The 27,737-nt window shown below is 41.4% G+C and overlaps 1 protein-coding gene across 1 annotated transcript in view; it reads right to left on the reverse strand.

Annotated features, from left to right (window-relative positions):
• LOC149773796 (dual oxidase 1-like) overlaps positions 1-27,457 on the reverse strand; it is a 65,667-nt gene extending 38,210 nt beyond the window's left edge. Inside the window, 1 exon segment of the mRNA XM_089945994.1 lies at positions 27,321-27,457. Within this exon segment, the coding sequence (XP_089802120.1) occupies positions 27,321-27,457 (137 nt within the window).
• Between the last annotated feature and the right edge of the window lie 280 nt (positions 27,458-27,737).

The raw sequence follows: 27,737 nt of genomic DNA on the forward strand, positions 1-27,737 counted from the left end.
TATCAATTCAATTGTTTTGACATTGGTTCGAAAGGTCCTATAATGTCAATTGTTTGCACATCTGTTTGAAAGGTCCTATCAAGTCAATTGTTTATACACGTCAGTTTGATAGGTCCTATTAAATTGTGTACATATTCGTTCGAAAGGTCCTATCACGTTAATTGTTTGCACGTCAGTTTGAAAGGTCATATCAAGTCAACTGTTTAAACATCGGTTTGAAGGGTCTTATCAAGTCAATTGTTTACACATTAGTTTGAAAGGTCATATCAATTCAATTGTTCACACATTAGTTTGAAAGGTCATATCAATTCAATTGTTTTGACATTAGATCGGAAGGTCCTATCAAGTCAATTGTTTGCACACCTGTTTGAAAGGTCCTATCAAGTCAATTATTTACACATCAGTTTGATAGGTCCTATCAAATTGTTTACACATTAGTTCGAAAGGTCCCATCACGTCAATTGTTTGCACTTTCAGTTTGAAAGGTCATATCAAGTCAATTGTTTAAACATCGGTTTGAAAGGTCTTATCAAGTCAATTGTTTGCACATCAGTTTGATAGGTCCTATCAAATTGTTTACACATTAGTAAGAAAGGTCCTATCACGTCAATTGTTCGCACGTCAGTTTGATAGTTCATATCAAGTCAATTGTTTAAACATCGGTTTGAAAGGTCCTATCAAGCTAATTGCTTAAATATCAATTTGAAAGGTCCTATGAAGTCAATTGTTTGCACATTAGTTCGAAAGGTCCTATCTATTCAATTGTTTAGACATCAGTTCAAAAGGCCCATTCAAGTCAAGTGTTTACACATCCGTTTGAAAGGTCCTTTCAAGTCAACTGTTTACAGATCATTTTGAAGGGTCCTATCAAGTCAATTATTTACATATCATTTTGACTGCTCCTATCATATGTTTCTTTACATATCAAGTCCAAGATGTATTAATGAGTGACTTGTATATACATTATCTATATTATTTGGCAAATCTCGTGTTTCCATACCAACATCATATGACATCTAACAAAAATCATATATTATTTTGCTACGATGGTACGATAATTACTGTATACATGAAAAATTACAGGATTATTTCCTACACTCTTCTTAATGTTGGTGTATAGGCAAATCATATTACAAGACCTTGGAAACATTTTAATGAATAAACATACACACAACCACCTGAGTACAAAGATAAAACACCCACTTAGTGTTATCTTTATGTCACTTTCAATAAGATAATCCACTAGGCTCTATCCCTCTTCACAAATATCCGCACGAACGCATAAAGTGAAAGATAAATTATATTCCTCTTTCTGCATCAACCTCTCTGCCTCAACTCTATCTCCACATACCTTATACAACATGAAGATTGCATGTCAATATTTCGCGTCAACGTGGTTTCAAAGAAATAGATACTTACTATTATCAGATTAACGTGTTTTGATTGCTTTGGAACGGATAATATTATAAGAGATTGATAGTAGTAAATATGTCTGTCAAACATCAATTTAGATTTATCGCCTATCCATGTATATTCACTTTATAGTTTCATGCATTACTTAACTGGACATATACAAAACTATATAAATGATTTGAAAGTTCTGAACGAGCCCACCAGTGAAAAGTTTATGGGGTAGAGACATTCTGTAAAACTGTCACCCAGAATAAAAATCGAAACCCTCCTTTTCATGCATATTAAATGCATAGATCTTTCTAATTAAAGAAGGAGAGAGATTTCTTGCACTGTTTTACAATAGTTGGTGGGGGGTGATTTGGATTTTAACGTAGCTCTAACAATTCTCCAGTCATTTTGTTTCGATGTCTGCAGTGTGGCAGTTTATTGTGATGTCTAGCACTGAGGAATCATGCCGCAGACATGTAGCATGATGTCACACCCAGTCACATTATCCTGACAACAGGCCGACCAGTCCTAATATTATCCTCTTAATACTGAGCGACAAAAGAGTCAGCTTGTTTGTACCAGTTTTGTGTCTTTGGTTTGATTCAGTTTCTATTCGAACCCGCGACCTCCTGGATAGAAAACACTACGTCACCTAGTGCAAAGCTGAAAAATATAAAATCTACACATACCTTCTGACACACTTGTTTATAAAATAAATTTCCACCCTACAACTATGAGACATTCATTCTTATGAAATAGTCAATACATTTAGCTAATAACAGAAATGGTTGGGAATGCTAATTTACTTTTCAATTGCATATATTTTGATATATACACATTCAATTAGAGACATCGTTTAGACTGTGATAACAGTTAAGCTGTAATGTGCACAGCAAGCAAGTATATGGGAACTTTTAACACACTCTGGTTGAGTGGCCATCTTCACAATCTCGGTTGAGTGGTTACCTCATCTAGCGGCTATATTTGCAACTGCCCGCTCTAAGTGATACACATCCACAGACACCGATGAGACAGTAGCCCGACGCAGCCCGCCCTCGAAATCTCCAAGACCGAAAATGTCTCTAACTTGTTCATTGGAAGGTATCTGCTGTTTGTCAAAGCCACCTTTCCACGTCTCTGCAGCAACTTTAATGGAGTCAGCAGGTTTATTGTCCGTTACTCGCTGTTTAAAGCTGACACTACGTCTGGCAGACGCTCGATCCAATCAGAGGATCTAACTTCGAAAGGAAGTCTCATTTCTACGGTATAGTGATGAGCATAGAGGTGCTTGTCTTGAGTTTGGTTAATACATTCGGCAATGATGTGCGCCCGGTAGATGCCTGTCTCACAGCGTCTCACCTGCGCGTATTTGAAACGACATGGCAGTAGTGAAGTGGGATACTATAGGGTCTATGGGACTTACCATTAAAAACACCCCTGGGACACTATAGGGTCTACGTAAATTTAACATGGACAAAACCTCTGGGACACTATAGGGTCTATGGGAATTAACATGGACAAAAACCCCTGGGACTGTATAGGGTCTACGTAAATTTAACATGGACTAAAACCCCTGGGCCTGTATAATGTCTATGTAAATTTAACATGAAGAAAAAACCCTGGGCCTGTATAGGGTCTATGAGGAATTAGCATTACAGACCTTCTTGGGCCGGTATAGGGTCTATGTAAATTTAACATTAACACCCTGGGCCTGTATAGGGTCTATGTAAATTTAACATGGACAAAAAAAACCTGGGTCTGTATAGGGTCTATATAAAATTGAAACAGGGAGGGGTTTCTATTTTTTTTATAAAAAAATAAAAAAATAAAATATAAAAAGGTGTAGGCAATTGAAAGTCGATCTCTTTTCGAGAAATGTGGGTGGCCCTGAAAAGGGCTTTTGGGTTTATATATGCCCTTAACATGAAGGGCATCTGTGACTTCTTCTTGTCCTTAGGCTTGGTCTCACTGTAGGACCGTAAATCAGGACTCTTTTGAGGCATCCTTGCCTCTCCACGTAAATCCTACGTATCCATAGGTTGATGACGGTACTATGGACAACTGTCCATTCGGATCGGACATACATCGGTATGTCCGTCCTGAACATCATCGTTGACACAAGGGTGGAAGATTCAACGTCAGTCCACATGCTGAGGCGACAAGAACAGGTAAATCAATGCAGTGAACTGCGCTTATTTATAGGTAGAGGAAGGATTGAAACGGATTGAGTTCATTGACCAATCCAAACACGCGTTACAAAATTCAGTCAGCTCGCATCCAATCCGAAGAGAACAGTCTGTGACGTCACGTGGTCTATATAGATTCGCTAGCGCCTGTGTGCAGTCAATCTATGCGACAGTGATTCAACATGACGGAAACTCAGAAAACGATCCATTGGGGTGCACCAGCAGTGGAGACCACCCAAGGGAACCCGGACTTACTTTCAGAAGAGGTACATTGGGATTTTGTGGATTTTCTTACCTCGCAAGAATTTGTTCCGGAACCTTCATTACCACATGTGGAGAATTTTAGACAGAGACAGAAAGAAGAATTGAAGAAATTTATATAACGACAAAAGGAAGCGGAACAAGCTTTTCTTTTACAGCAACAACAGCAAGAAGAGGTAAGAAAAAACAACAACAACAACAACAAGAAGCAGCAGCAAAGAAACAAGAGGGTGAAAACAAACGGTCACGGCACTGTTAGACATTTTGGCGGAGTTAAGAAGTCTGAAACAAATGTATCAGACTTCTTTATCACGACCGAAGAGAATACGACCTTCCCGAGTTAAACACGCCAACCCTATGACTAAGCCTACCGTACCACCCTTAGTGATTTCAACACAATCATCATAATCAGAAGTAGGCCTCGGCCGTGGCAAGGGCTTAAGGCAGTTAAAGTTGATTGCTTAAACTCACCCCTACACCAAAACCCAAAGGCCCTTTTCAGGGCCACCCACTTCTCTCGAAAAGAGATAGACTTTCAATTGCCAATAACTCAAAAAAACAAACAAACCCATTTTACCCCTATAGTACGTGTATATGAGTGCGTGAGTGTAGCTTCTTATTTAAAATCAAAACTCAAAGACACTTACCTTTTTATACCTAATTTATTCTTTTATCAATAGTTACAATCCAATTCACAATTCACAACAGAGCACTTTAAAAAGTACATTCACTTCTTCTGTCTCACGGTTTAGTCTCTCTGTTTTTTAAATTTCTTCACCGTCACAGTCTTTTCCTCCTCTTCCTCCTCACTTTCTTCCCTTCTTCTTTTCTTCTCCTGTTTCTTTTTCTTCACCTGTCTGCTATCTTCCTCCTCTTCTTCCTCTGAAGAATCCCTCTCTTCTTCTGACTCCTCTTGTTTCTTTTTTGGGCAATCTGGAGACCTGTCCTTTTTCTTGACAATAATAACAGGTATCTTGACTTTTGTCTCTTTTAACCCCTGTTTTTCTTTTTTGACGGTCTGGACACTCTGAAGACCAATGCCCTTTCTTTTGACAGATATAGCAAGTATCTTCACTTTTATCTCGAAAAGAAGGAGAGTAGTCCTCGGCTGGTCTGAAGAGAATTTTCTAATGACCCTTCGCAAAGCTCTGATGAAACGTTCCATCTGGGTAGTCTCTTCCATCGTTGTGCTCGGTTTGAGAGTGAAATGAATAGTGAAAGGACAAGACAAACACCATTTTATATACGCTGGTCTGCCATGACTATAAATTAGTCCATGGTGTTTAAACTTGAGTCATTTCACGTTTTTCACTCAAGATGAAACGATCCAATTCATCTGAGAAGAAAGAAGAAGAAAGTAAGAGGCAGAAACGTGATCTATCGCCTCGTACCAGGGCTGAAGTCTTGGCACAAATTCATGCCAGTGATTTTGAAGAGGACATGACTGAAACAGAATCCGAAACCTCTAAACAAAGTTCACCACCCTCAGTCAACCCTGAAAAGTACCATTCCATTCGAGAGACGGAAAAGCGATCCTCTAGAAAATTTAGAACCACGGCTTACAAATACACGGTGAAGTTTAAAGATTTCACGGCTGAAGTACCGTTAGAGAAAGCAGAAGGGTTCATCACCGAGGTGTTGGATTCTTTGCTCACCACACTCAAGCGACAATGTCAACCCAAAGAAGACGATCGCTTGAGACTTTCCATACAACACGACGGTTTGAAATCCCCTGTTTGGATCGAGTTTAGCAGCCCTGCAGAATTGACTGCTTCCAAAGTCATGGACATGATTCAGCACGTACAACAATCCAATGACCAGTTTGACATCACCGATGGAAAAGCCACACTGGACATGACCCACTCTCTCCTCCTCAAGGGACTGGCCGCAAAGATGTCTTATTGGTGAACGACCTTCGCAGCACCAAAAAGAGTCTCGTCCGAATTCACAACCCTCAAGACCAGATGTATTTAGCCAGGGCCATCGTGGTGGGACGAACCTATGCCAACAAGAACGACACGACAGAATGGAAAAGAGCCTGGGAGAACATTCGACAATCGGACCGAGCCAAACAACGAAGTGAAGCAGAACTCCTGTTACAACAAGCTGGCCTGTCCAAAGACACACTGCGGCATTCCTGAAATGCAAAAATTGCAAGATGCCCTAGCTCCATTCTACACCTTGAAAGTGCACCCTCAAGAAGTGCGCGGACCTCTGTTGTCTCGAGGCCAAGACTTTAAGGATGGAAAATACATTCACGTCTATCATCACGATGACCATTTTGATACCATTACCAGTATCACCGGATTCCTGGGATACGGTTATTACTGTGAGAAATGTGACTATGGCTATAAAAATCGAGAGCAACACAAACATTGCGGATCGAAATGCTCAGGATGTTTGGCCTCTCCACCCTGTCTGAGCGAAGGGCAAAAACCATTGCATTGTCCTGCTTGTCTGCGCACGTTTGTCAGCCCTGCCTGTTACCAACAACATCTGAAGACGCAAGGTTCACAGCAGAAATGTGCTTGTCAACTGCTGAGATTGTGCCTTACGTGTGGACAAGGCTTACGTACCAATAATGCCAAGGCACACGTATGTTCAGGAAAGAAAAAAATGTCACATTTGTCACCACATCGTGGACTTGGAACACCAATGCTACGTGCAAAAATACCAACCCCCACCAGAGAAAGAGGACGGTCACAAGAAGAAAGGCAATTTCATCTTTTTCGATTTCGAATGCATGCAAGAGACTGGCATTCACATTCCTAATTTCTGCGTGGCTCATCGAGCGTGCGAGAAGTGCATTCAAGAACCTATCTTCAGTCATTGCCCTCACTGCAGCAAGATTCCTGGAGGACGTGAAAAAATCTTTCGGGGACCGAACACGCTAGCCGATTTTGCCCAATGGGTCTTAGACCCCATCGACAAGACGTGGAGCCAAGAGGACATCGAACGTTACGGAGATTGTCATCGTCATGCCACGGTGATTGCTCACAATTTCTCCGGAATACGATGGACAGTTTCTTTTGAGATACTATACGGAACAAGGCACCGAGCGTCCTAAAGTGACTTTGAACGGAGCCAAAATCGTTTTCATGCAAGTGGGACAAGTCCAGTTTAAAGATTCGATGAGTTACTTGGCCATGCCTTTGAGCCCAATGCCTAAAACGTTTGGAATGACAGAAATGGCTAAAGGGTGCTTTCCACACTTTTTCAACACGGAAGCCAATCAACACGCCGTTCTACCCCATTTACCTGAGGCTCACTATTACGACCCCGACAACATGCGTACCGAACAACGAGAAGCTTTCTACGCTTGGTACCAGGCTCATGCCTCGGACCCTTTCGACTTTCAGGAAGAAATGTTAAAGTATTGTCGTTCCGACGTGGACATTTTACGACGCTGCTGTGGAAAATTTCGAGAACTGTTCATGGAACACGGAGGTGTCGATCCTTTGAAAGAAGCTTGCACCATTGCCAAAACGTGTTCCTTAGTGTACTGGCAACGATTCATGCCTGAAAACACTGCGTCTGTCATCAGTCCTCAAACGACCGACTATGTCAAACGTCAATACTCGGTCAAAGCCCTACGCTGGTTACATTACTTGTGCCACAAGGAAGACAAATGGATTCAGCATGCCCACAAAGAAGGAGGCGAAAAGACCATCAGAACGCATTCGGTCGATGGCTGGGACTTAGAAAACCCCAAGATCGTGTACGAGTTTAACGGTTGCTTATTTCACGGATGTCCCGTCTGTTACCCTGACCGTGGCACTAAAAATCAGTTTTTACAACGAACCATGGAAGACTTGTACCAGGCCACTTGTCAGCGACGACTAAAGTTAGAACAGGAAGGATACCAAGTGGTGGAAATGTGGGAACACGAGTACGATCACCGTTTGAAAACCGATCCAGAATTTAAACGCCTCGTGGAAAGTTACCAGTTCATGTACCCGCTGAACCCGAGGGATAGTTTGTACGGAGGAAGGACCAATGCCACCTGTTTGCTGTACCAAGCTAACGAAGAGAAAGGAGAAGAAATCAAATACTTGGACGTGTGTTCGCTGTATCCCTACGAATGCAAATATTGTCGCTTTCCTGCAGGGCACCCACAATTGTTCACGGAACACATCGACCTGAAAAACATTCGACAATACGAAGGCTTGATCAAGTGCAAAGTTTTGCCTCCCACGGACTTGTACCATCCCGTGTTACCTCACCATTGTCAAGGCAAACTGATGTTTCCTTTGTGCCGTACTTGTGCCGAAACGTGCAACCAAGATCAACCTTGCCAGCACACCCAGGAAGAACGCGCCTTGACGGGGACGTGGGTCAGCGTAGAATTGTTCAAAGCTCTGGACATTGGATATCAACTGTTAGAAGTGTACGAAATTTGTCACTTTCCCAAGACACAACAATACCACAAGGGTGACCCCACGCAGAAAGGCATTTTCGCAGACTACGTGCATGCCTTTTTGAAACTGAAACAAGAAGCCAGTGGCTATCCTTCCTGGTGTCACACTCCCGAAGACCAAATAAAATTCAAAGATAAATACTGGGCACAAGAAGGCATTTCTTTAGATCACATCGAGAAAAACGAAGGCAGGCGATCGTTTGCCAAAGTGATGTTAAATTGCTTGTGGGGTAAAATGGCACAACGTCCGTGTTTACCCAAGACGGAGTATTTCACAGAACCTTCCCGCTACTTTCAGATGATTCACGACAAAACCAAATTCATGAAACACGTGGACATCGTTCGCGAGGATTTGATCTTGGTCAATTACGAAGAAGATCTGGACTTTGTACAAGACGACCCTTTTGGAAATCTCATCATTGCGGCTTACGTGACAGCTCATGCTCGCTTAAAATTGTACGAAGCTTTAGAACTGTTAGGGGAACGCGTCCTGTACTTTGACACGGACAGTTGCATTTACATCCATCACCCGAGTCAACAGCACCCTGACATCGAAGGAGACCGATTAGGAGCCTGGACAGACGAGCATCCCGACGACAAGATTCTAAGTTTCGTCAGTGGCGGTCCAGAAAATTACGGCTACGAATACCGGGACCCACAAGGAGAAGTGCACACGAAGTGTAAAGTGAAAGGATTGACTCTGAATTATCGTACCAGTCGTGTGGTCAACTTTGGGGTATTGAAAGAAGCCTTGCAATCTGGAGAAGATGAACACTTTAAAGTGACCACCTATCAAGCCAACAAGATTGTACGTTTACCCACTCACCATATCGTCAGTCGACCCTTGGAAAAAGTCTATCAAATCGTGTACCAGAAGCGAGTCCGACTTCCCAATCATTTCACCTTACCGTATGGACACGTCGGTATTGGTCTGTATATAAAAAGGAACCCTAGGCAAGATCGATAGTTCATTGTGACTACCAAGACCAAGCGAACAAGATGAATACTTTCAGAGAAACAGAAAACAAGTTTAGAAAGGCACAATTCAAGTGTGGGGCTTCTGAAGTGGAATGCGATTGTGAGCCTTGCGACTTTTCAACCTGTGTTAGTGACAGTACCAGAAGAACTCGTCACCCAGGACAGGACTGTCGTGGACATCCCTGAAAGACCCTTTCGGGAGGACACTTGTGTGACCTTACCCCCTATAGAACTGGTCAAAACATTACCCAAAACATGTTGTACAGACACTTGTTTTTATTCCACGTTGATGGTTATCATGTGACTTTTATCGTTGTACTTAAGCCTTTGGCTTTTATGTATTTTTGTCTTTCGTATTCATGTTTAAAACATTCAATAAACGTGTCCTGAACAAAGTATATAAACACTCGTCTTGTTTGTTTTCGTGTCACAAGTGACATTCCTCACACTATGGCTACCTCTGCTGTCTCTGCTCCCTCTTCCTCCACTGTCAAAGTCATCGACGAACACTTAGATCGTGCCAGTTGGAAGGCTTTGTATCTTCGCCATCCCTTTAACATGCTCATTGCTGGACCTAGCGGTTCAGGCAAAACCGAATTCGTCAAACGCTTGATCGAACATAAACATCATTTGATCGGTCGTCCACCTCAACGCATCGTGTGATGTTACAAAGAGTGACAATCGGCGTACAGCCTCTTGCGAGAAAGTCACGGCGATTCCATCGTGTTTGTGGAAGGCATTCCTAAAGAAGACGACGGCATCGTCTCTGACTCCCGTCAAACCCATTTGGTCATTTTTGACGACATGTTAGGAGAAGATGAAGAAGAAATTAAACTGTGGTTCACGCGCAAAGGGCATCATCGTAATGCCAGTGTCGTTTACATCACTCAAAATTTGTTTCAACAAAATAAAGCCCATCGCACCATCAGTCTCAATGCACATTACGTGGTCTTGTTTAAAAGTCCTCGAGATAAATCGCAAGTGCAAGTCTTAGCCAAACATTTAGAGACACCTTGGCTGACTCAGGCGTACGACGATGCCACTCAAACTCCACACGCCTATTTGCTCGTCGACTTGAAACCTACGACCCCCGATGATTTGCGATTTCGTACCCACTTGTTTCATCACTGGTGCCAAGACGGAGGGCCTGTCCTGTACACATCTCCTTCCTCGACTTAACTTCATTCCACAAAAAAATCTATAAAAACCGCAGACCCTTTTCGTTTGTCTCACACACATTTTGAACATGACGTCCCTTCAGTCGCATCTTCCCGTCAAATTGATTCGTGCCTTGTATGGCATCAGTCGAGAAAAAAATCCACAAACACGAGCTCGTGTCTTAGAAGCTAGTCTCAAAGAAGTCTTACGATGGTTCACGGTGACGGCACGTCAATTACTCCAAGGGATCATTCAGATTCCTCATCAAACCAAACGCTTTTTTGATCGAAACAAAGTCGCTTTGACCCAACTGGCCGATCCCCGCATCGACACTCAAACCAAAAAACAAATCATTTTGAAACCTGGAGGGAGCGGTACTCTAGGAAGGGTCATCATTCGCTCTCTCTTAAGATGGGATCCTAATGCCCCCAAAGTTCTCCCCAAGAAAAAAGTCAAACGAAGCTCCAAAAAGAAGAAAAAGACCAGGTCCCCAAGGAGAAATTCTCCAGTGGCGGGACCCTCCTCTTACCAGACACCACCCCGGAAAAAGAAAAGAAGCCCCCAGAAAAAGAAACAGAGAAAAAGTCCCCAGAAAAAGAAAAGTCCACAGAAGAAAACTAGTCGCAAGAGAGGCACTTCGACCAGGACGCAACCTTACACTCGCAAACCACGACCTGCCACGGCGGTGACCGCGTCTCCGGCAGCCTCAAGTTCATCCACTTCTCCATTGATGACACCAAGAACTGAAGAGCACTTGGAGACGTTGATCACACCAAGAACTTCTCCGTCGATGACCCCAAGAACTTCCCCTGTGGCAGGACCCTCCAATTTAGCGGCAGTGGCTGCTGCTCACAAAGTACCTTCTCCCAAAATCAAAGTCCAAGAAAGATCGGGCATGTTACAAAGTTTACTGGATTTGTCCAAGCAAGAAATGGCTCGATTTAGTCCGTTGCGTACCCCTGCACGACGTGTCATGCCTGTCCTGAAGTTGATAAGACGTAAAGACAATCAGTGGCGACGCGTTCCAGTATAAAAAAGGTGTGTGACCAAGTCGGGGTATCAGTGTTTTGGTACTCCTGAAGATTCAAAGATGTCACCTTCCAAAAAACATCCCTCTTCTAAACAACCCCAAGGAAAGAAAAGGAAAGGACTGCCACCACGTTTAGTCAAACATGGGGACATGTTATCTGTCCTGTCCAAAGCTTCTCCTCCCCTACGAAAAAAACTCATTCAATCAGCTTCCAAAGAGGTCATCGATACCGCGTGCGAATGTTGTTTGAACGTCTTCAAAGGTACGATCCCTTTGTCCAAACACCAGAAACAATGCTTAGGCAAACATCGTCAGGTTCTTCGCCAAATGGTTCAAAAGAAAATACCCCTTAGTCAAAAGATGAAGATGTTGGTCCAACGTGGAGGCATTTTACCCCTCTTGTTAGGCCCCATGCTGAAAGGAGTCTTGGGAACCGTGTTGGGAGGACTGATGGGAGCAAGATAAAAAGGCCCTCTGAAGTCCCAAGATCTCAGAATCGACCCTTGACAACCCATGGAAGGACGAAAACTAGCTTTAGTGCCTTACAAACGACGGATGGAATACCATCGTTGGCAAGAACAACGCACCCCGCATTTACCTCCTAATCCCCATTTGAGCGAAATGTCCCAGTTACAACACGAATTGCAGTCCTTGATGGATCGCCAAGATTTGTCCGAAGCAGAAAAATCGCAAAAGTACGGTCAACTCTTGCAACGACTACAACTCTTTCACCAGAAAGCTTTAGACGAAATAGCTCTACCCACTCTGAAAGATTTTAAGACCTTCATGAAAAGTCCATCACCATCACCAGTACCACCACCACCACTACCAGTGACCAAGACAGAAAAAGAAGATGAAGAAGAAGGGTTTCAAACTCCACCAGAAAAGTACGCAAGTTAACAACACCACTACCTCCAGAATTGGATGGATTAAAAAGATGATGGCCACCCCTTCTTCATCACAAGAGAAAAAGAAAGTGAAGGCAGAAGTGAAGACAGAAGTGAAACAAGAACCGATATCCCCAGTTCCGACATCCTCCTCTGCGACACCTATTGCTGGTCGCACACTGAAAGCATTGCAATTCAAGAAAGTACCCTAAGAGAAAAAGAGTATCATCTTCCAAGAGTGGGTGCCTTATTAACACACAAACACAAAATGGAAAAAGTGTTAGCCAGCATTTACTACGATCCCTCGCATCCTGCAGGTTACGCACGAGTTCAAAAATTGTATCGTGCTGCCAAATTGCGACTGAAAAGTCTCCGTTTACCTCAAGTGCAACGATGGTTACAAGAACAAGCTACCTACACTTTACACAAACCCATTCGACGCAAGTTTGCCAGAAGTCGCACCCGAGTGGAAGGCATCGATCATCAATGGCAAGCCGATTTAGCCGAAGTCTCTCATTTGGCCAGCTACAATCGTGGCTACAAATATTTGTTTTGTGTCATCGACGTCTTTTCCAAATTTGCCTGGGTCGTACCCTTGACTTCCAAATCGAGCAGCGAGTTAGTGCGAGCCCTGCAACGAGTGTTGAAACAAAGCGGTCGTCACCCTCTTCAATGACAAACGGACAAAGGCACCGAATTTCTGAACCAAGCTTTTCAAAAAGAATTAAAGAAACATGACATTCATTTTTTTACCACCGAGAATCCCGAAACAAAAGCCAGCATCGTGGAACGTTTTCAACGCGCTTTGAAAGAACGTATGTGGAAATATTTTACGCATCACCACACTCTGAAGTACATCGACATCTTACCGCACCTGGTGCAAGCGTACAGCCAATCTTACCATCGAAGCATCGGACGTGCCCCGCAAGAAGTGACTCCCGAGAACGAAGTGATGGTGTTTGAGCGCCTGTTTGGTACGTCCCCGACGAGGGCTGCCCCCAAGAAAAGTGGAGTGTTGACCGTAGGAGATTGGGTACGCATTGGCAAAACCAAACGCACTTTCGACAAAGGTTACTTACCTAACTGGACGACCGAATTGTTTCGTGTCATTGAACGAGTGCATGGCCGTCATCCTGCCGTCTATAAATTTTAAGACATGAACGGAGAAGTGCTCAAAGGAACGTTTTACTTACCCGAGTTACAACGTGTCACCAAAAAAGAAGACGACGTGTACGACATCGAAAGCATTCTCTAACGCAGAACCCGTAAAGTGGGCAAACGACGTGTCAAAGAAGTCAAAGTACTTTGGAAAGGATATCCACCCAGTTTTGATTCTTGGATCCACGCTTCGCAAGTCATCGACTATAAAAAGAAGTGACCATCATGCCCTTTCACACAGACGCAGCTACGTCGACCACTCCTTCACCTAGTTCTTCTCTGCAAGATTTACAAAACAACCCTTGTGGGTGTGGTGTGGAGAACGTGTGCCTAAAACGCAAATCGTCTTTTTCTGCCAAATCTTCGTGGTGTATTGTGTCATCGGGGCAGCCATCGCTAGTTTGAGTTTGCAACAACGAGACAAACAATTGTGGACCATTTTATTGAGCAGTTGCATCGGTTATTCTCTTCCAACGGGAACCAGAGGAACCTTGTGTCCAGTGCCAGTGTCAGTCGCCACTCCAATAACAACAACAACCCTATTTTGGGCGGAGACACGCCTCTGACGTCCAGTGACCACTCGGACAGCCACAGAACTCTGGAATTATGAGTCACCAAAACCAATTTTACTTAACCTTACCCAGTGACAGTTCCATGGAGGTGTTTCCCAAGAACACGTTGTGCTGTTACACGGCCAAATTACCTCAGACCATCCCATTAGATCACGAAGCCCATTGGGAAGTGGCTTTAGTAGAAATCATTCACCCGACCCAAGTCCTCAGTGTCCTTCCCAATCAAACTTTTTTTGATGTGGAAGTTCATGACGAACAATTGCAACAGTACTTGGATACCTATGGCAAATATGACAAGAAAATCCCTGCCACAAAAAATCAAAAGTACACCACCTATCACTTGTTCGTTCCCCCAGGCTATTATTTTAGTGGTCAACATTTGGTCAACATTTGGTGAGCACCATAGCCTCCAGGTTTAATGTCGTGTTTCTGAAAGCATTGGAAAGTGTCAAAAAATTGTCACCATGGAATACCATAAAGCAGCTCGTCGCTTCTTGATGAAATTTGACCGGGGTAAAATCGTGTCCATTTTATTTTGTCCTGAATTGTTTGACATGTTGGGCGGAGACATGGACATGAGAAAAGCCATGCTCAAGAAAAACGAATTACCAATCATTTACGACAACGAGTATTTTAGCAAGTTATTTCGTGCCCCGGTACAACTGAACCAAGGACTGAATTTGATGTTTGTGTACTCCGATGTGGTGGAGTATAACTTGGTGGGACACACCTCTGTTACTGCGTGTCATTCCTTTCAAAGTGGATTCTACCACGGTCACTGACGAGGAAGGTGGAAACACTTACCACGTTCACCGCGAATTTGTACATCCTCACTATTTGCCCGTCAGCAAGTCGTATTTGGACACGGTCAACATTGCTATAAAAAGAGATCTGGGACAAAATATTCCATTCACCAATGGAAAAGTCACGGTGAAACTCCATTTTCGAAAACGGTTCTCTCACGATTCGCAAGTCATGTATCCAGTGTACCGAGGGGTTGCTCGACAGCGAGGACACGGTTTAGGAGATATATTAAAATCGGCCTTTCGTTCGGTGGCCCCGGTGTTGAAACCGATGGTGACACGCGGATTGCACGCCTTGAAAGATGCGGCACTGACACAAGGCAAAGAATTTCTCCAAAATGTCATCATCGACAAACAAAATCATAAAGAAGCCTTCATGAGGGCAGGCAAAAATGTCTTGCTGCAAACGGGCAAAGACCTTTTGGGTCGACGAGACACACCTATAAATGCCATGCACGCTGCCGAGTCAAGCATTCAGCAAGGACAAGGCAGAAATAGACGACTAAGAAAACACCCTTTCACCAGACTTCACACGTCTAAAGCTAGAAAGGCAAAGAAAAGAAGAACCGTTCGAGACTTAGACGTTTTCGATTATTGAGACACAGCAACAAAAAAATGATGCACCGAGAGTCATGCGCCTGTTCTTAGTCGGAACTGGATCTGTTTGCCATGCCCCCCACCATGATGACCATGAAAGAATCCCAGTGGGTGGAATTTCATCCAGTCTCCTCTTTGACGGATTCCGCTCTCATCGAGTTTGAAATCAAAGGACAACCCGAAGATTACATCGATATGAATAGCAGTTACCTGTATTTGAAAGTGAAAGTGATCAAAACGGACAACACCAATCCAGGAGGCGATGCTAGAGTAGCTCCTGTCAACAATTTCATGCATTCCTTGTTCAGCGAAGTGGACTTGTACTTGAATAACAAACTGGTCAGCAGCAGCATGGATACTTACCCATATCGTGCATACCTGGAAAATCTCTTGACGTACGGAAAAGAAGCCAAGAATACTCATCTGGATGCTTGCGTGGTATGGAAACCTGACACGGCAGGTGTAGGCACGTTTAGCGACACAGTCCTGACAGAAGATGACAATCCTCACAATGTGGGGTCTAACGACCGTCGTAAGACAATTCTGCAAGGGCGAAGTTTAGAATTGATGGATCGTTTGCATTTGGACATGTGGTTACAAGAAAAGTATTTGCTGAACGGGGTGGATATCCGCCTGAGACTGAATCGTAGCAGTGCCGCTTTCCATTTGATGACCCATGCCAATGAATACAAAACTATCATTCAAGAAGCCCGCCTTTACGTGCGTCGTGTGGAAGTGTTACCTAAAGTGGGAAACGACATTGAGCAGAACGACCGCCAAGTATCCGATACGACGCGTAGAAGTGAAAAAGTTCACCATTCCCGCTGGACAGCGATCCATGATCGAAGATAATCTGTTCCAAGGACAGTTACCCAAACGTTTGATTGTTGGTATCGTCAGGAATTCAGCCTTCAACGGAACCCACGATCAAAATCCTTTTGAGTTTCAACATTACAATGTGTCCAAGATCGCAGTCAGTCGCGACGGCAAGACCTTGTGTACCCGACCCTTTGAGCCCAACTTTGGTGTCGCAAAGAATTATTTGAGATCGTACTTGTCCCTGTACGAAGCCACCGGACAGTTAGGAACCAACACCAGTCACGGTATTTCGTACGACGATTATGCAGGAGATTACGCTGTGTGGGGTTTTGATTTCACTCCAGACCAAGGCAGCGACGAGAGACATTTCCACCCTATAAAATCGGGTCAGATTCGTGTGGAACTTCAGTTTGCAAATCCACCTCCAGATCACACAGTGAACGTCATCCTGTATGCAGAATTTGACAATACCATAGAAATCAACAGTTTGAGAGAAGTCATTCTAGACTCTTATAAGCCATGGAAGACTGTTATCCCTCTTTGCCTAGTGGAGAAACTTTGAAGATGGAATGTGAGGAGACCGGGGAAGAAGAATCTCAAGACAAAGACGAAGAAGTTATCATGATGAAGTCAAGATGGCCAGAACAAGAAGCCCATTTAGTCTCCTGTTTTGCCAAACACTTGGTCGAAAAAATGACGGAATTGATCAAGAAAGATTGCTAAAACCGATCATCCCAGTCAAATTCAACACGATAAATGCCTAATGCTGAGTCAAGAAGAAAAATTGAACAAGCATCTGTACGAAGCTTGGAGTCTCATCTCGGACGAAGTCGTGTTGCATCAGTGGTATAAACACTTGCGTGAACATTCTTGTCCACCATTAACCACTCAAGAGATCCATCGTATCGAAGATCTCCTGAATCAGAGTGGGGAGACGAAGCGAAGAAACGGTTATTTGTCAGACATTTTCAAGCAAAAAGTCAGGATCGAATTGATGACTTATTATTACATGTGAAGAAAAAAAAACACACAAAACATGGATACCAGGGAACTTAATTACCTTTTGAACCACAGTTCGTACACGGCTTCATGGAATCCTGTCGTCTGTGCTAAAGATGAACTCCCTCATCGCAAACCTCAAGACCATCTAGCTTATGTGATCAACACGGACGACAGTCATCTCCCAGGAACCCACTGGGTAGCCATCTACTTTCCTCAAGAAGGATGTATGGAATATTTCGATTCGTATGGATTGCCCCCTTTGGAAGACGATATCATTGACTTTATGAGAAGAAATGCTCAGACCACCCGATTCAATAATGTGAAATTACAAGGCACAGATTCCTTGGTGTGTGGACAATATTGTGTGTATTTTCTGCATCATCCCAGCCTGGGCTATTCCTTAGAACATTGAGTGACTCATTTTGATCCTCGTTCTTCTTCTAGAAACGATGTGAAGGTAGATCAATGGTTTTGTGACCATTATGCTTATCTTTTGTCTCAAGCTAGGAAACGTAGTGTCCATCAATGGCCTAATGACTTCCAACAGTGGAAATCACAATTTCATTCACAACGTTGTCAGCCTTGTCCAAAATAATGTGTGAGTTGGAGAAAAAAATGTTTGTCATTTGAAACAAAATGTTTGATGTTATATTGTTGTATTATTGTTAAAAATGTTATAGTTGTTTGTTAGTGTTAAGTGATTTTGAATAAAAAATGTTGTGTTTTGAAAAAAAAAAATGCCTTTGTCTTTTGTTTGGCTATAAGAATTTTGATTCATGCTCTTTGACTTCTTACTATCCCTCTAATGGCACTCATTGAACGTTCCGGCTCGAAAACCGTGAAGGGATGTTTTCCTTCACGTCCGCGCTTTGACTTTAAAAACCGGGGTAGTTTCCAGTCTAACCATCCATTGCCGACTCATCCTCCTACGAAGATGTGCTCCAAACTAGCTAAGCTAAACGAAGCCTACGTGAATTTGCATAGGGTCAGGCACAGTCTGATACCGAAGCCAGAAGAGAATGTGAGAATGTTAAAAGTCACTGAAGACCTGATAGAAGAGCTCTTCAGAGAAGAAGTGAACAGGGAGAAAGAAGAATGGACAGAGAAGTACAGACTTCAGAAACAGCAGAGAGAGCAGCAACAGCAGCAGCAGCAACCTGACCCTGACAGAGGCTTTGTCGATCGTCGTATCGACACCAAAGAATTCTTCTTCTCTTTCCGAAGAAGCAGACCTATCGCCAGAAAGTCTATCGTCAGAGGACATCGCATTCTTAGAAACTAAATGATTGCCATAGCAAACAAAACAAAAACATCCCTTTTCAGGGCTACCCAATAATCTAGAAAAGAAATAGTAATCCATTTGCCAGTGTGTGTATGTAGAGTAGTGTGAATATAAACACTGACTCTTTTGTGGTGTGAGTGTGTGTGTTTGTGTATATGATTGTGTGTTTGTAAGCACTCACGTACGTTTCTGTGGATAGTAGATTATGATCATGTTTTTTTTGCTGTTTGACGTGTGGGGAGAGTAGATTTGGGGTTTGATTGGATTTCTTTGCGTATGTGGATAGTATATTATTTGTTTAATAAAATTGTTTAGAATAGTGATGGGTAGTATAAAAAGTGAGTGTTTCTTTTAGGTCCGCGCGTTGTTTGATCATGATCTAGGCAAGATCAATTTTGTTTTAGGGGGATGTTTTCCACCACGTCCGCGCTTTCAGTGTAAATTAAAAATCGTTCGGCAGTCCAGCTACCCTTGTTGATTGATCAACACCACCAGAATGAACACTAGACTAGCTAAACTGCTTGAACTTCATGTACACCTGGAATATGCCAGGCGTATAGGGAATGAGCTGGCTGCAGAGGCCATCGTAGAAGAGGGAAGGGTGAAAGAGGAGGAGAGAAGAAACAAAGAAGAGGAGGAGAGAAGAAACAAAGAAGAGGAAGAAAAGGAGAGAGGAAATTTCAGAATCCCAGAGACAGAAGATTGGGGTTCTGAAGCCACTTATCCCGCCTCTGCTCTCCCCCCAAAAAGAGCGAAAGGAGACTGGGGAAGAAGATGTGTGTGTGGTGCCAGGCCTGGAAGGTGCCATCATTAACCAGGTGTCACTGGAGTTCAAAAACAAACAGCCCTTTTCAGGGCTACCCAAACCTTTAGAAAAGAAATAGTAATCGATTTGCCAATGTGTATGCATGTAGAGTAGTGTGAATATAAACATTGACTCTTTTTTAATTGTGTGTGTGTGTGTGTGTGTTTGTTTGTAAGCGATCGCGTAGGTTTGTGTGGATAGTAGATTATTGGGTTATGTAAGAGCTTAAGTTGGTTTGTGTGATAGTAGATTAGGATTTCATTTTAATGCTTTGCGTGTGTGCATAGTATATTTGGGGTTAGTTTATTGCTCCTTCACGTATGTGGATAGTAGATCATATGAAATGAGAAAAGTAGGGGATGTTTTCCTTCACGTCCGCGCGTTTTAAGTAATGATCTAGGTAATATCAATATTATGTCTTAGGGGGATGTTTCCTTCACGTTCGCACTTTAACTATAAGAACCCACAAAGTTTGATGTTCCAACCATTCTAAGGAATAATCAAAACGAAGATGGAGGTGACAAAATTATTCAACAATTTGAGAGATAGCTATTTTTGGATCATGGATGGGACTTATGTAGTAGAAAGATTGAATAAGGAAGGAAGATTTGAAGGTAGCCTGAACAATGTGAAGAGTCTTGGAGTAGCAAAAGATCAAATAGGGGGAATGATTGAGGAAGAAGTAGAAAGAATCAAAGGATTCATTGACCCACCTTACGTGAGAGTAGGTACTTTAAAGGAAGCCTTGGATCATGTCATAGAAGTTAGGAGCTTTCTAGAAAATACCTTTCATTGGACTGACTGTTGGTACGTAAAGTGGGGTTGTAACCAGTTGATAAAAGCAGAAGAACTAATCAGAGAGGTAATGAAAGTAGAAATGATGAAGATAAAAGAAAAATGGAGCAAAGAGGGAAAGGAAGAAGAGAATAAGAAGAAGAAAGTAGAGTTTGAAAGATTGAATAACAACTGGATGAAGATCCTTCAGAGAGATGGGCCATCCTGACTGGATAACAGAGGAGGAGAAGAAGAAGAAGAAAGGAATAATGAAAAAAGTGAGAACTTGGTGGAAGAAGTGGAGGAGTTAGAAGAAGAAACCCAAAGGCCCTTTTCAAGGCCACCCACATTTATCGAAAAGAGATAGACTTTCAATTGCCTACACCTTTTTATATTTTAATTTTTTATTTTAAAAAAAAAAAAAATAGAAACCCCTCCCTGTTTCAATTTTGCATAGACCCTATACAGACCCAGGTTTTTTTTGTCCATGTTAAATTTACATAGACCCTATACAGGCCCAGGGTGTTAATGTTAAATTTACATAGACCCTATACCGGCCCAAGAAGGTCTGTAATGCTAATTCCTCATAGACCCTATACAGGCCCAGGGTTTTTTCATGTTCAATTTACATAGACCCTATACAGGCCCAGGGGTTTTTGTCCATGTTAAATTTACGTAGACCCAATACAGTCCCAGGGGTTTTTGTCCATGTTAATTCCCATAGACCCTATAGTGTCCCAGAGGTTTTGTCCATGTTAAATTTACATAGACCCTATAGTGTCCCAGGGGTGTTTTTAATGGTAAGTCCCATAGACCCTATAGTATCCCACTTCACTACCCATGGCGCCCATAACTCTCAGCCGGGCTCCACCTACAGCAGTTTGAATCAGGTCAGTTGGCTACATCTGATATCTCATTTGACGACAGCGGATGTTTCTTAAAAGCAATTGCTGCAGTCAACACGTACTTGTCTTGCGGCCGACTTTATCATGCAGAAGGAAGTGAAATTCTGCCTGTTGTGCCACCAAGCATGGCTGTTATCAAATCTCGGTTTGCAACACGCCTTAGGGCTAAAAGGTAGTAATTGACAGACGGCCTGTTCCTTAAGTCATGCCTTGGTAAAATCTTGGGAGATCTTGACCACGACTGAAATTTATACTGATTTCGCCAGTTTCGCGTAATAGCATTTATGTCTATATCGGATGTGTTGCAATTAAGTATCGATCGAGCAAACATTCCAGAATTCGGAAAAATCTCAAGCGTCTCCTTAAAGTACCTACAAACCTGCCGTCCTCATCTTATGCACGAACCAATAATATAAACTTCCTTCTTGCACCATGACGTCATCGTGACAATATACCAGACTAAAAACTAACCGTGAAAGATTAAGTAGTATTGTGCGATTGTCAGCTTCCTTGGCGAACATGTAGGTAACAAAGATTACAAAAGCCATTCCTTGGGCCGACAAAAAAGCTATCTCGTTTAACTGAAAGCTAAAGTTATATAGGGTCGATTAACGCTGTAGTAACTAAAGCTTTTCACACCTGAACCTTTAATGTCCTTTATTGTTTCTTCGCCGTCCATGAACGCCTGCTTGATCCTGCGCTTGAGAGCGAAAAGCTTTCATTAACCAATTCAGTCTGTTCTGCTGTTTTGCGACAATACTCGACCTGGGCTTCTATGGCTTTATTGCAGTGTATGCGTTTTAAGGCTTTTGCCTAGTATCGATAACAATAGATAGCTTGGAAAACAAAATGCGAGCATATTAACTACTGAGATACTATTTATTGCAATGCCTGCCTCCACTTCGGGAATGGAGCTGCCCACATCGTAGAAAGTGAAGTTAAAGCATTTAGTCAGTGGCCATAAAAGCAACCACAGCATCATGGTATAATGATACTGATAATATGACTGCTATCTGCACACATTGAAATGTTAATTGCTACGCATTATTACTGCATAATAAATGTGATGCCTTGGGCAATGGTTGAGCTCTGCATTAGTGCGAAGGCAGAAAACGTATTTATTTAAAGGTTTTAGCCGCATAGTTTTTAACGTTCGGCCTTGTTAGCACTATAACAGCGACAAAGATATCCTCCGAAATGATGGCGGGCCCAAGCCACTCGCCCTGCTCTCCAATAGTGCTTTCAAGATGACAGTCGTTGCACTTGTCGCTGTTGTTCAAAGATGTTTCTGTAATGTCAAGAGGTTAGTAATTTTTCCTTAGCCTTGCGTAGTTGTGCATGGATCGCCTTATGAATTCCTTTTAAGACACTACTCCCCTGTACCTGGAGTTGACATTTTGAGACCTTTAATGCCTTGTACTCTGCCGTCTCGACTTCGACTCACAAGAAGCATCAACGCTTGTCGATCTGTCAGAGAGTCTGTGCCATTGTTTCGAGGACATTGGTGTATAAATTGACAGTGCTTGTCTTTGATTAAGACTTCTATAATTAGCGATAACAACATGCTATGGCGATAGCAAAGCTCACGTCAGGCTGTATTAAGTGTGTGTCCAAACAAGGGATCACGATCACTTACGAGTTTAAGCCGTTTTTCAAGAAAGGAAGATGGCTGCAATACTGAAGCGGACCATACGTATATATGCAGTGTACCAGACCCCAGCATCTTGGTAATTATAGCTCTCGGACAAGGATCGAACCCGTCGTAGAACCTTTCAATGTCTTTTCTTGTTCATTTCGTCCATTTGAGAGAGGATGTCCTCTCAATCAAAGTATTGTTTAGCACCTCATCCAGTACGGATAGGCGTATTATGCACTTAAACATACTTGCTTATCAAATGCGTTCTCGTCAAGCTGCGAAATTAGTTGGTCTAGTATTTCTCCACAGTCCATTACCTTCTAATGGCATTCACTTGTGCTAATTGTGGTCTGATTGACAGCGTAAATGTAATGAAACCAATTTTCACTTCACCGATCCCTAACTGGTGCCGACAATTCTAACATAGCGACAAGTTGCAGTCCCTCTGTATATTAGATGCAAACGAGAAGAATATATGTTTCAAAATATAGTTCCTCTCACAGCTGATCCTCAGTGAGACCTGAGTTCTCCATATGAACATATTTTTCTATGGCATACCGCTGACAAACCGGAGACTCGCTGGTGGTTGCCATTTACTGAAGTGTTGAGCCAGATTGCATTACCAATTCATGTAAATGGAGATGTCTGTCAAAAACGGCCAGTTTCACATGAAGGCACAATGGAGCTACCAAAACGCAGACATCTTGGAATACTTGTGCAGACTTATGAAGAGACCTTAAATTAGTAGCAATTCTTCAATGAAAACTGATTTTTCTTTATGTGTGATTTTGTGATAATCCTCACTTATTAATGGTTCAATCCCATTTTGCCACATTAGCCCTGAGAAATATTGGTAAATTAATCACAATGTTCAGTAGCTTTAACATTTCAATAGAGAATCGTACAAAGGTGTTGGATTCAGGGATGAGGAATCATCCAAAGTACAAGGAAAAAATCTATGACAGTATCCGACTCAGTTAATAAAGCAATGTTGCAGAAAGAGAAAATGAAGAACAGACAAATAAAAACGTAGAAGATGTAATATACATACATAGTGTGAATGAAATCATAATTGTATCAATACAATCATCCCGTGAGCTCCTAATTACAAATTTGAAATATATAGCTTTAAGAAACGATGTTACTATAGCATAATTTTTCATGAAATTGTAAACAGAGATGGAGCTATCTAACAAGGATGCAAAATAGTATGTCGATCGACAAATGGTGAATGATGTGGATAATAAACAGGTAGCATTGACGAATTAGACAAAGATGAAGAGGCTGCTAAAAGATTTAACTGATTTTGAAGAATATTTAAAAGAGATACAGATGTATCATAAACTCCAGCACATACCTATTCCTTACTTTCATACATAGCAGTTGCTGTTTGCTGTTGCTAAAGGACACAGAAGAAAATTATAATTTTGTGTACACTAAAGACTGTCGAAACACTGCATTTCCTGTTTCATCAACGGTGATACATTTACTGGAAAAAATCCGGACATTAAAAGAAATTAGGTGGTCGCAATATGTTAAGCTCCTTATCTTTCATGTTTTATTTGACACTGTGAATCTTCGTGGATACATTTATAAAGAAAATTTTGTCTAACTGACTTTTTGTGCAGTTCAGTGTATCTTTTTGACCTTTATTTAGAGGTCATCATATATCCACCATTGTGATGAGGTGTCGTAAAACAGGAATTAAATTATGAGGTTATTCTTATCTTTCCCTCGCTTTCATTCATTTTCAAGGAGACTAGCCTGATTTTATTATGGATGAATATTTCTCCTCTTTGGATACAATGGTGTAATTTGTCGTGAGAATATTATTATATTAATTAATCACTGACAAAATCATAGATATAAGATTTCATTATTGCAGAGAAAGACAACTTGGTGGTAAAAACTGCAGTCTGTGAAGAAGGAAATGTGGCTTGCAAGATTTACTTCCCCTAACTGCGAGAGTCTCACACGTCAAATATAAACCTTTGCAAGACGTGCACCTCTAATGGAAGAAGGCAAAATGATACCGATTTAACAGCGATATGTTCAATGACGTTTAAAAATAAGTTTATATTTAAAAAGCCAAAGATGGTGTTTATATTCAGAGACTATGAAAGTATTGTGTACTAAATTGTTCGCTCTCAAACCTACGTCTTCAGCTTTCCCCATGCCTTCGGCATTGGCAATAGATTCAATTAATTTATTGTATTGCCTGACAACAACGTATGACACTCACAACTTTATTCATTTAACCTTGATTGTAAGACTCAAACATATTCATCTGTTTAAAATCTGTTCATGACAGAACACATGTATGTATGTATGTATGTATGTATGTATGTATGTATGTATGTAGGTACGTACGTACGTACGTACGTACGTATGTATGTATGTATGTATGTATGTATGTATGTATGTATGTATGTATGTATGTATGTACGTATGTATGTACGTATGCATGCATGTATGCATGTATGTATGTACGTATATATGTATCGTATGTATGTATGTATGTATGCATGTATGTATGTATGTATGAATGTATATATGTATGTATGCATGTATGTATGTACGTATGTACGTATGTATGTATCGTATGTATGTACGTATGTATGTATGTATGTATGTATGTATGTATGTATGTATGTATGTATGTATGTATGTATGTATGTATGAATGTATGTATGTATGTATGTATGTATGTATGTATGGATGGATGGATGGATGGATGGATGGATGTATGTATGTGTGTATGTATGTACGTATGTATGGTATGTATAATTCTAAATTCTAAATATACATTTATAAAGCATTTATATTTGAAATACAAGAAATACATACAAAGTTACACTTTCCCATCGACCTTAACAACTTCATTGGATAATATCTGCCTTTTAGAATTTAATACAGATAGTATTTTCTTTGATTGTTTTTTGCGCATGCTTTTCTAAATGTATTTCGGAGATTTGTCTCGGAGTATGTTTTTGAATACCTATTTCGGGCTATAAAATGTAAAACTTATAGAATTCAAGATATTGTTCTTTGGCAGAATGAATCTTTCTCCCAGATTCTCACAAATTTGCTTCATATTACGTGTTCACCTTCGCACACGGCCTGTTGAATATTTTCTCTTCGTCCTTTACTGTGTCCCATTTGTTCTGCAGAAGAATTTTACCAGTCTGAAATTTGTGCCAACTGAGCCAAGAGATACAGAGGGCCAGAAAGAATGGATTCTCAATGGCCCTTGGATTTCCAAAAGTTGAAAATGTTAAATTGGATTGAATGTAGAATCAACGGAAATAAGAAATTATAATGTGTGTGTGTGTGTGTGTTGAAAACAAATCATATATATATATATATTCTTTGATTTGAATTATAAATACACCAATGAAAGCACATGCATTTCATTTTCTTTTCTTATGCAAAAACGAAAATGTATTAACGTTAAAATACTCTTGTAATGGGCATTATTATGAGCACATGCAGTACAGAATAATGAAAAGAATAATTTTACTACTAATGTTAGTTACTGATTGCAACGTGTAGTCCTTTGTTCATTGGGGGGGAGTTGGATATTGTTATCCACGGCGAAATCCATCATAATCTCGGCTAGGTTTGTGCCAATCAACAGGCCAGCACTGACATTCCGGATTCCATATGGTCATGATTTGGATGGGCCATAGATCAACTTACCATCCCGACAGGGAGTTATCTCTCTCAGCTTGATTAACACAAACATTATATATATATGTAGATATATATATGTATGTATATATATGTATGTATATATCTATCTCCATATATATATATATATATATATATATATATATATATATATATATATATATATATATATATATATATATATATATATATATATATATATATATATATATATATATATATATATATATATATATATATATATATTGGAGATAGATATATACATACATATATATATATCGTTCGTGTCAATGAAGATGATATACATATTATCTGCAGTCAGTTTTATTTACCTATCAATGGTTTTGTTTATATCATGGTATAACAGTCTTATTGCAGAGGAAATTACAGTTGTTCGTGTATTAATGAATGTGGAAAATATTAAAGATGGATTTATAACAAAGGATTACATCGGTAGTGCTGTGTAGTGAGTTGTAACGCTTGTAGTAATTCTATAGAACTTTACCATGTCTTTCGATCAGCATTCAATGTTTTGACAAGTTGAAGGAATCAAACACGTTAAAGCAAAATATTCAGAACGTAGATCATCATGGATTGTATTATTTCTCCAAAGGAGACAACAAAGACGTATATACATACTATCCGTATTAATAAGTATAGAACAGCAGGGCTGTCTTATGTCTACCATGCGGTGATTGTATCGTATATGCTTTTGATTGCTTATTATTTGCCGCATTATACGCGGTGGTTTCCATATTATATGTGAATGATAAATAAATGCACAGTTTTGCAAGGCGTGCATGTCAAAAAAGGGAAAGAAATGTGATGTTTTCAAAGAATATGATAATGAATGTTAACATCGATGCATCACTCGGCACCCATTCGTCTTCCGGAGACGAGGGCGTAACTTCTGGTTGGGTGTCCTATTTGCACCTTTGCAAGTGGCTGAGAAACCCGACCTTAGAGTGAAAGTCTCTGTTGCACTTTCTGCAGGTGAACATCGATGCTTATTGAGACTGTTGTTGATTCGCCTTCTCCCTGGCTCTCTTTGCAGAGACGTTTGTGTTCCTCGCCTCCTCAGCTTTCTGAACGGCATGTCTGACAGCTAGGCGCCAGGTGGAGCGGTTGTCAGCAAGGCTCTCTCAGTCTTTGACGTTGATGTTTGCCGTCTTCATGTCCTTCTTGCAGACATCTTTGTAACGAGGACGTGGCCGTCCAGTCAGTCATGCGCCTTCTGCTAGCACGCATTATAGCAGGTCCTTGGGATATTTCGGCCTGGGTCCATTCTCTTCACGTGGCCGATCCAGCGAAGGCGCCTCTGACTGAGAATGGAAAACATGCTGTTTATGTTGGCGCATTCAAGAACCTCTGTGTTA

The sequence above is a fragment of the Sinohyriopsis cumingii genome, unplaced genomic scaffold, assembly GCF_028554795.1.
Source record: "Sinohyriopsis cumingii isolate HCF-2022 unplaced genomic scaffold, ASM2855479v2 utg000553l, whole genome shotgun sequence".
Taxonomy (NCBI): domain Eukaryota; kingdom Metazoa; phylum Mollusca; class Bivalvia; order Unionida; family Unionidae; genus Sinohyriopsis; species Sinohyriopsis cumingii.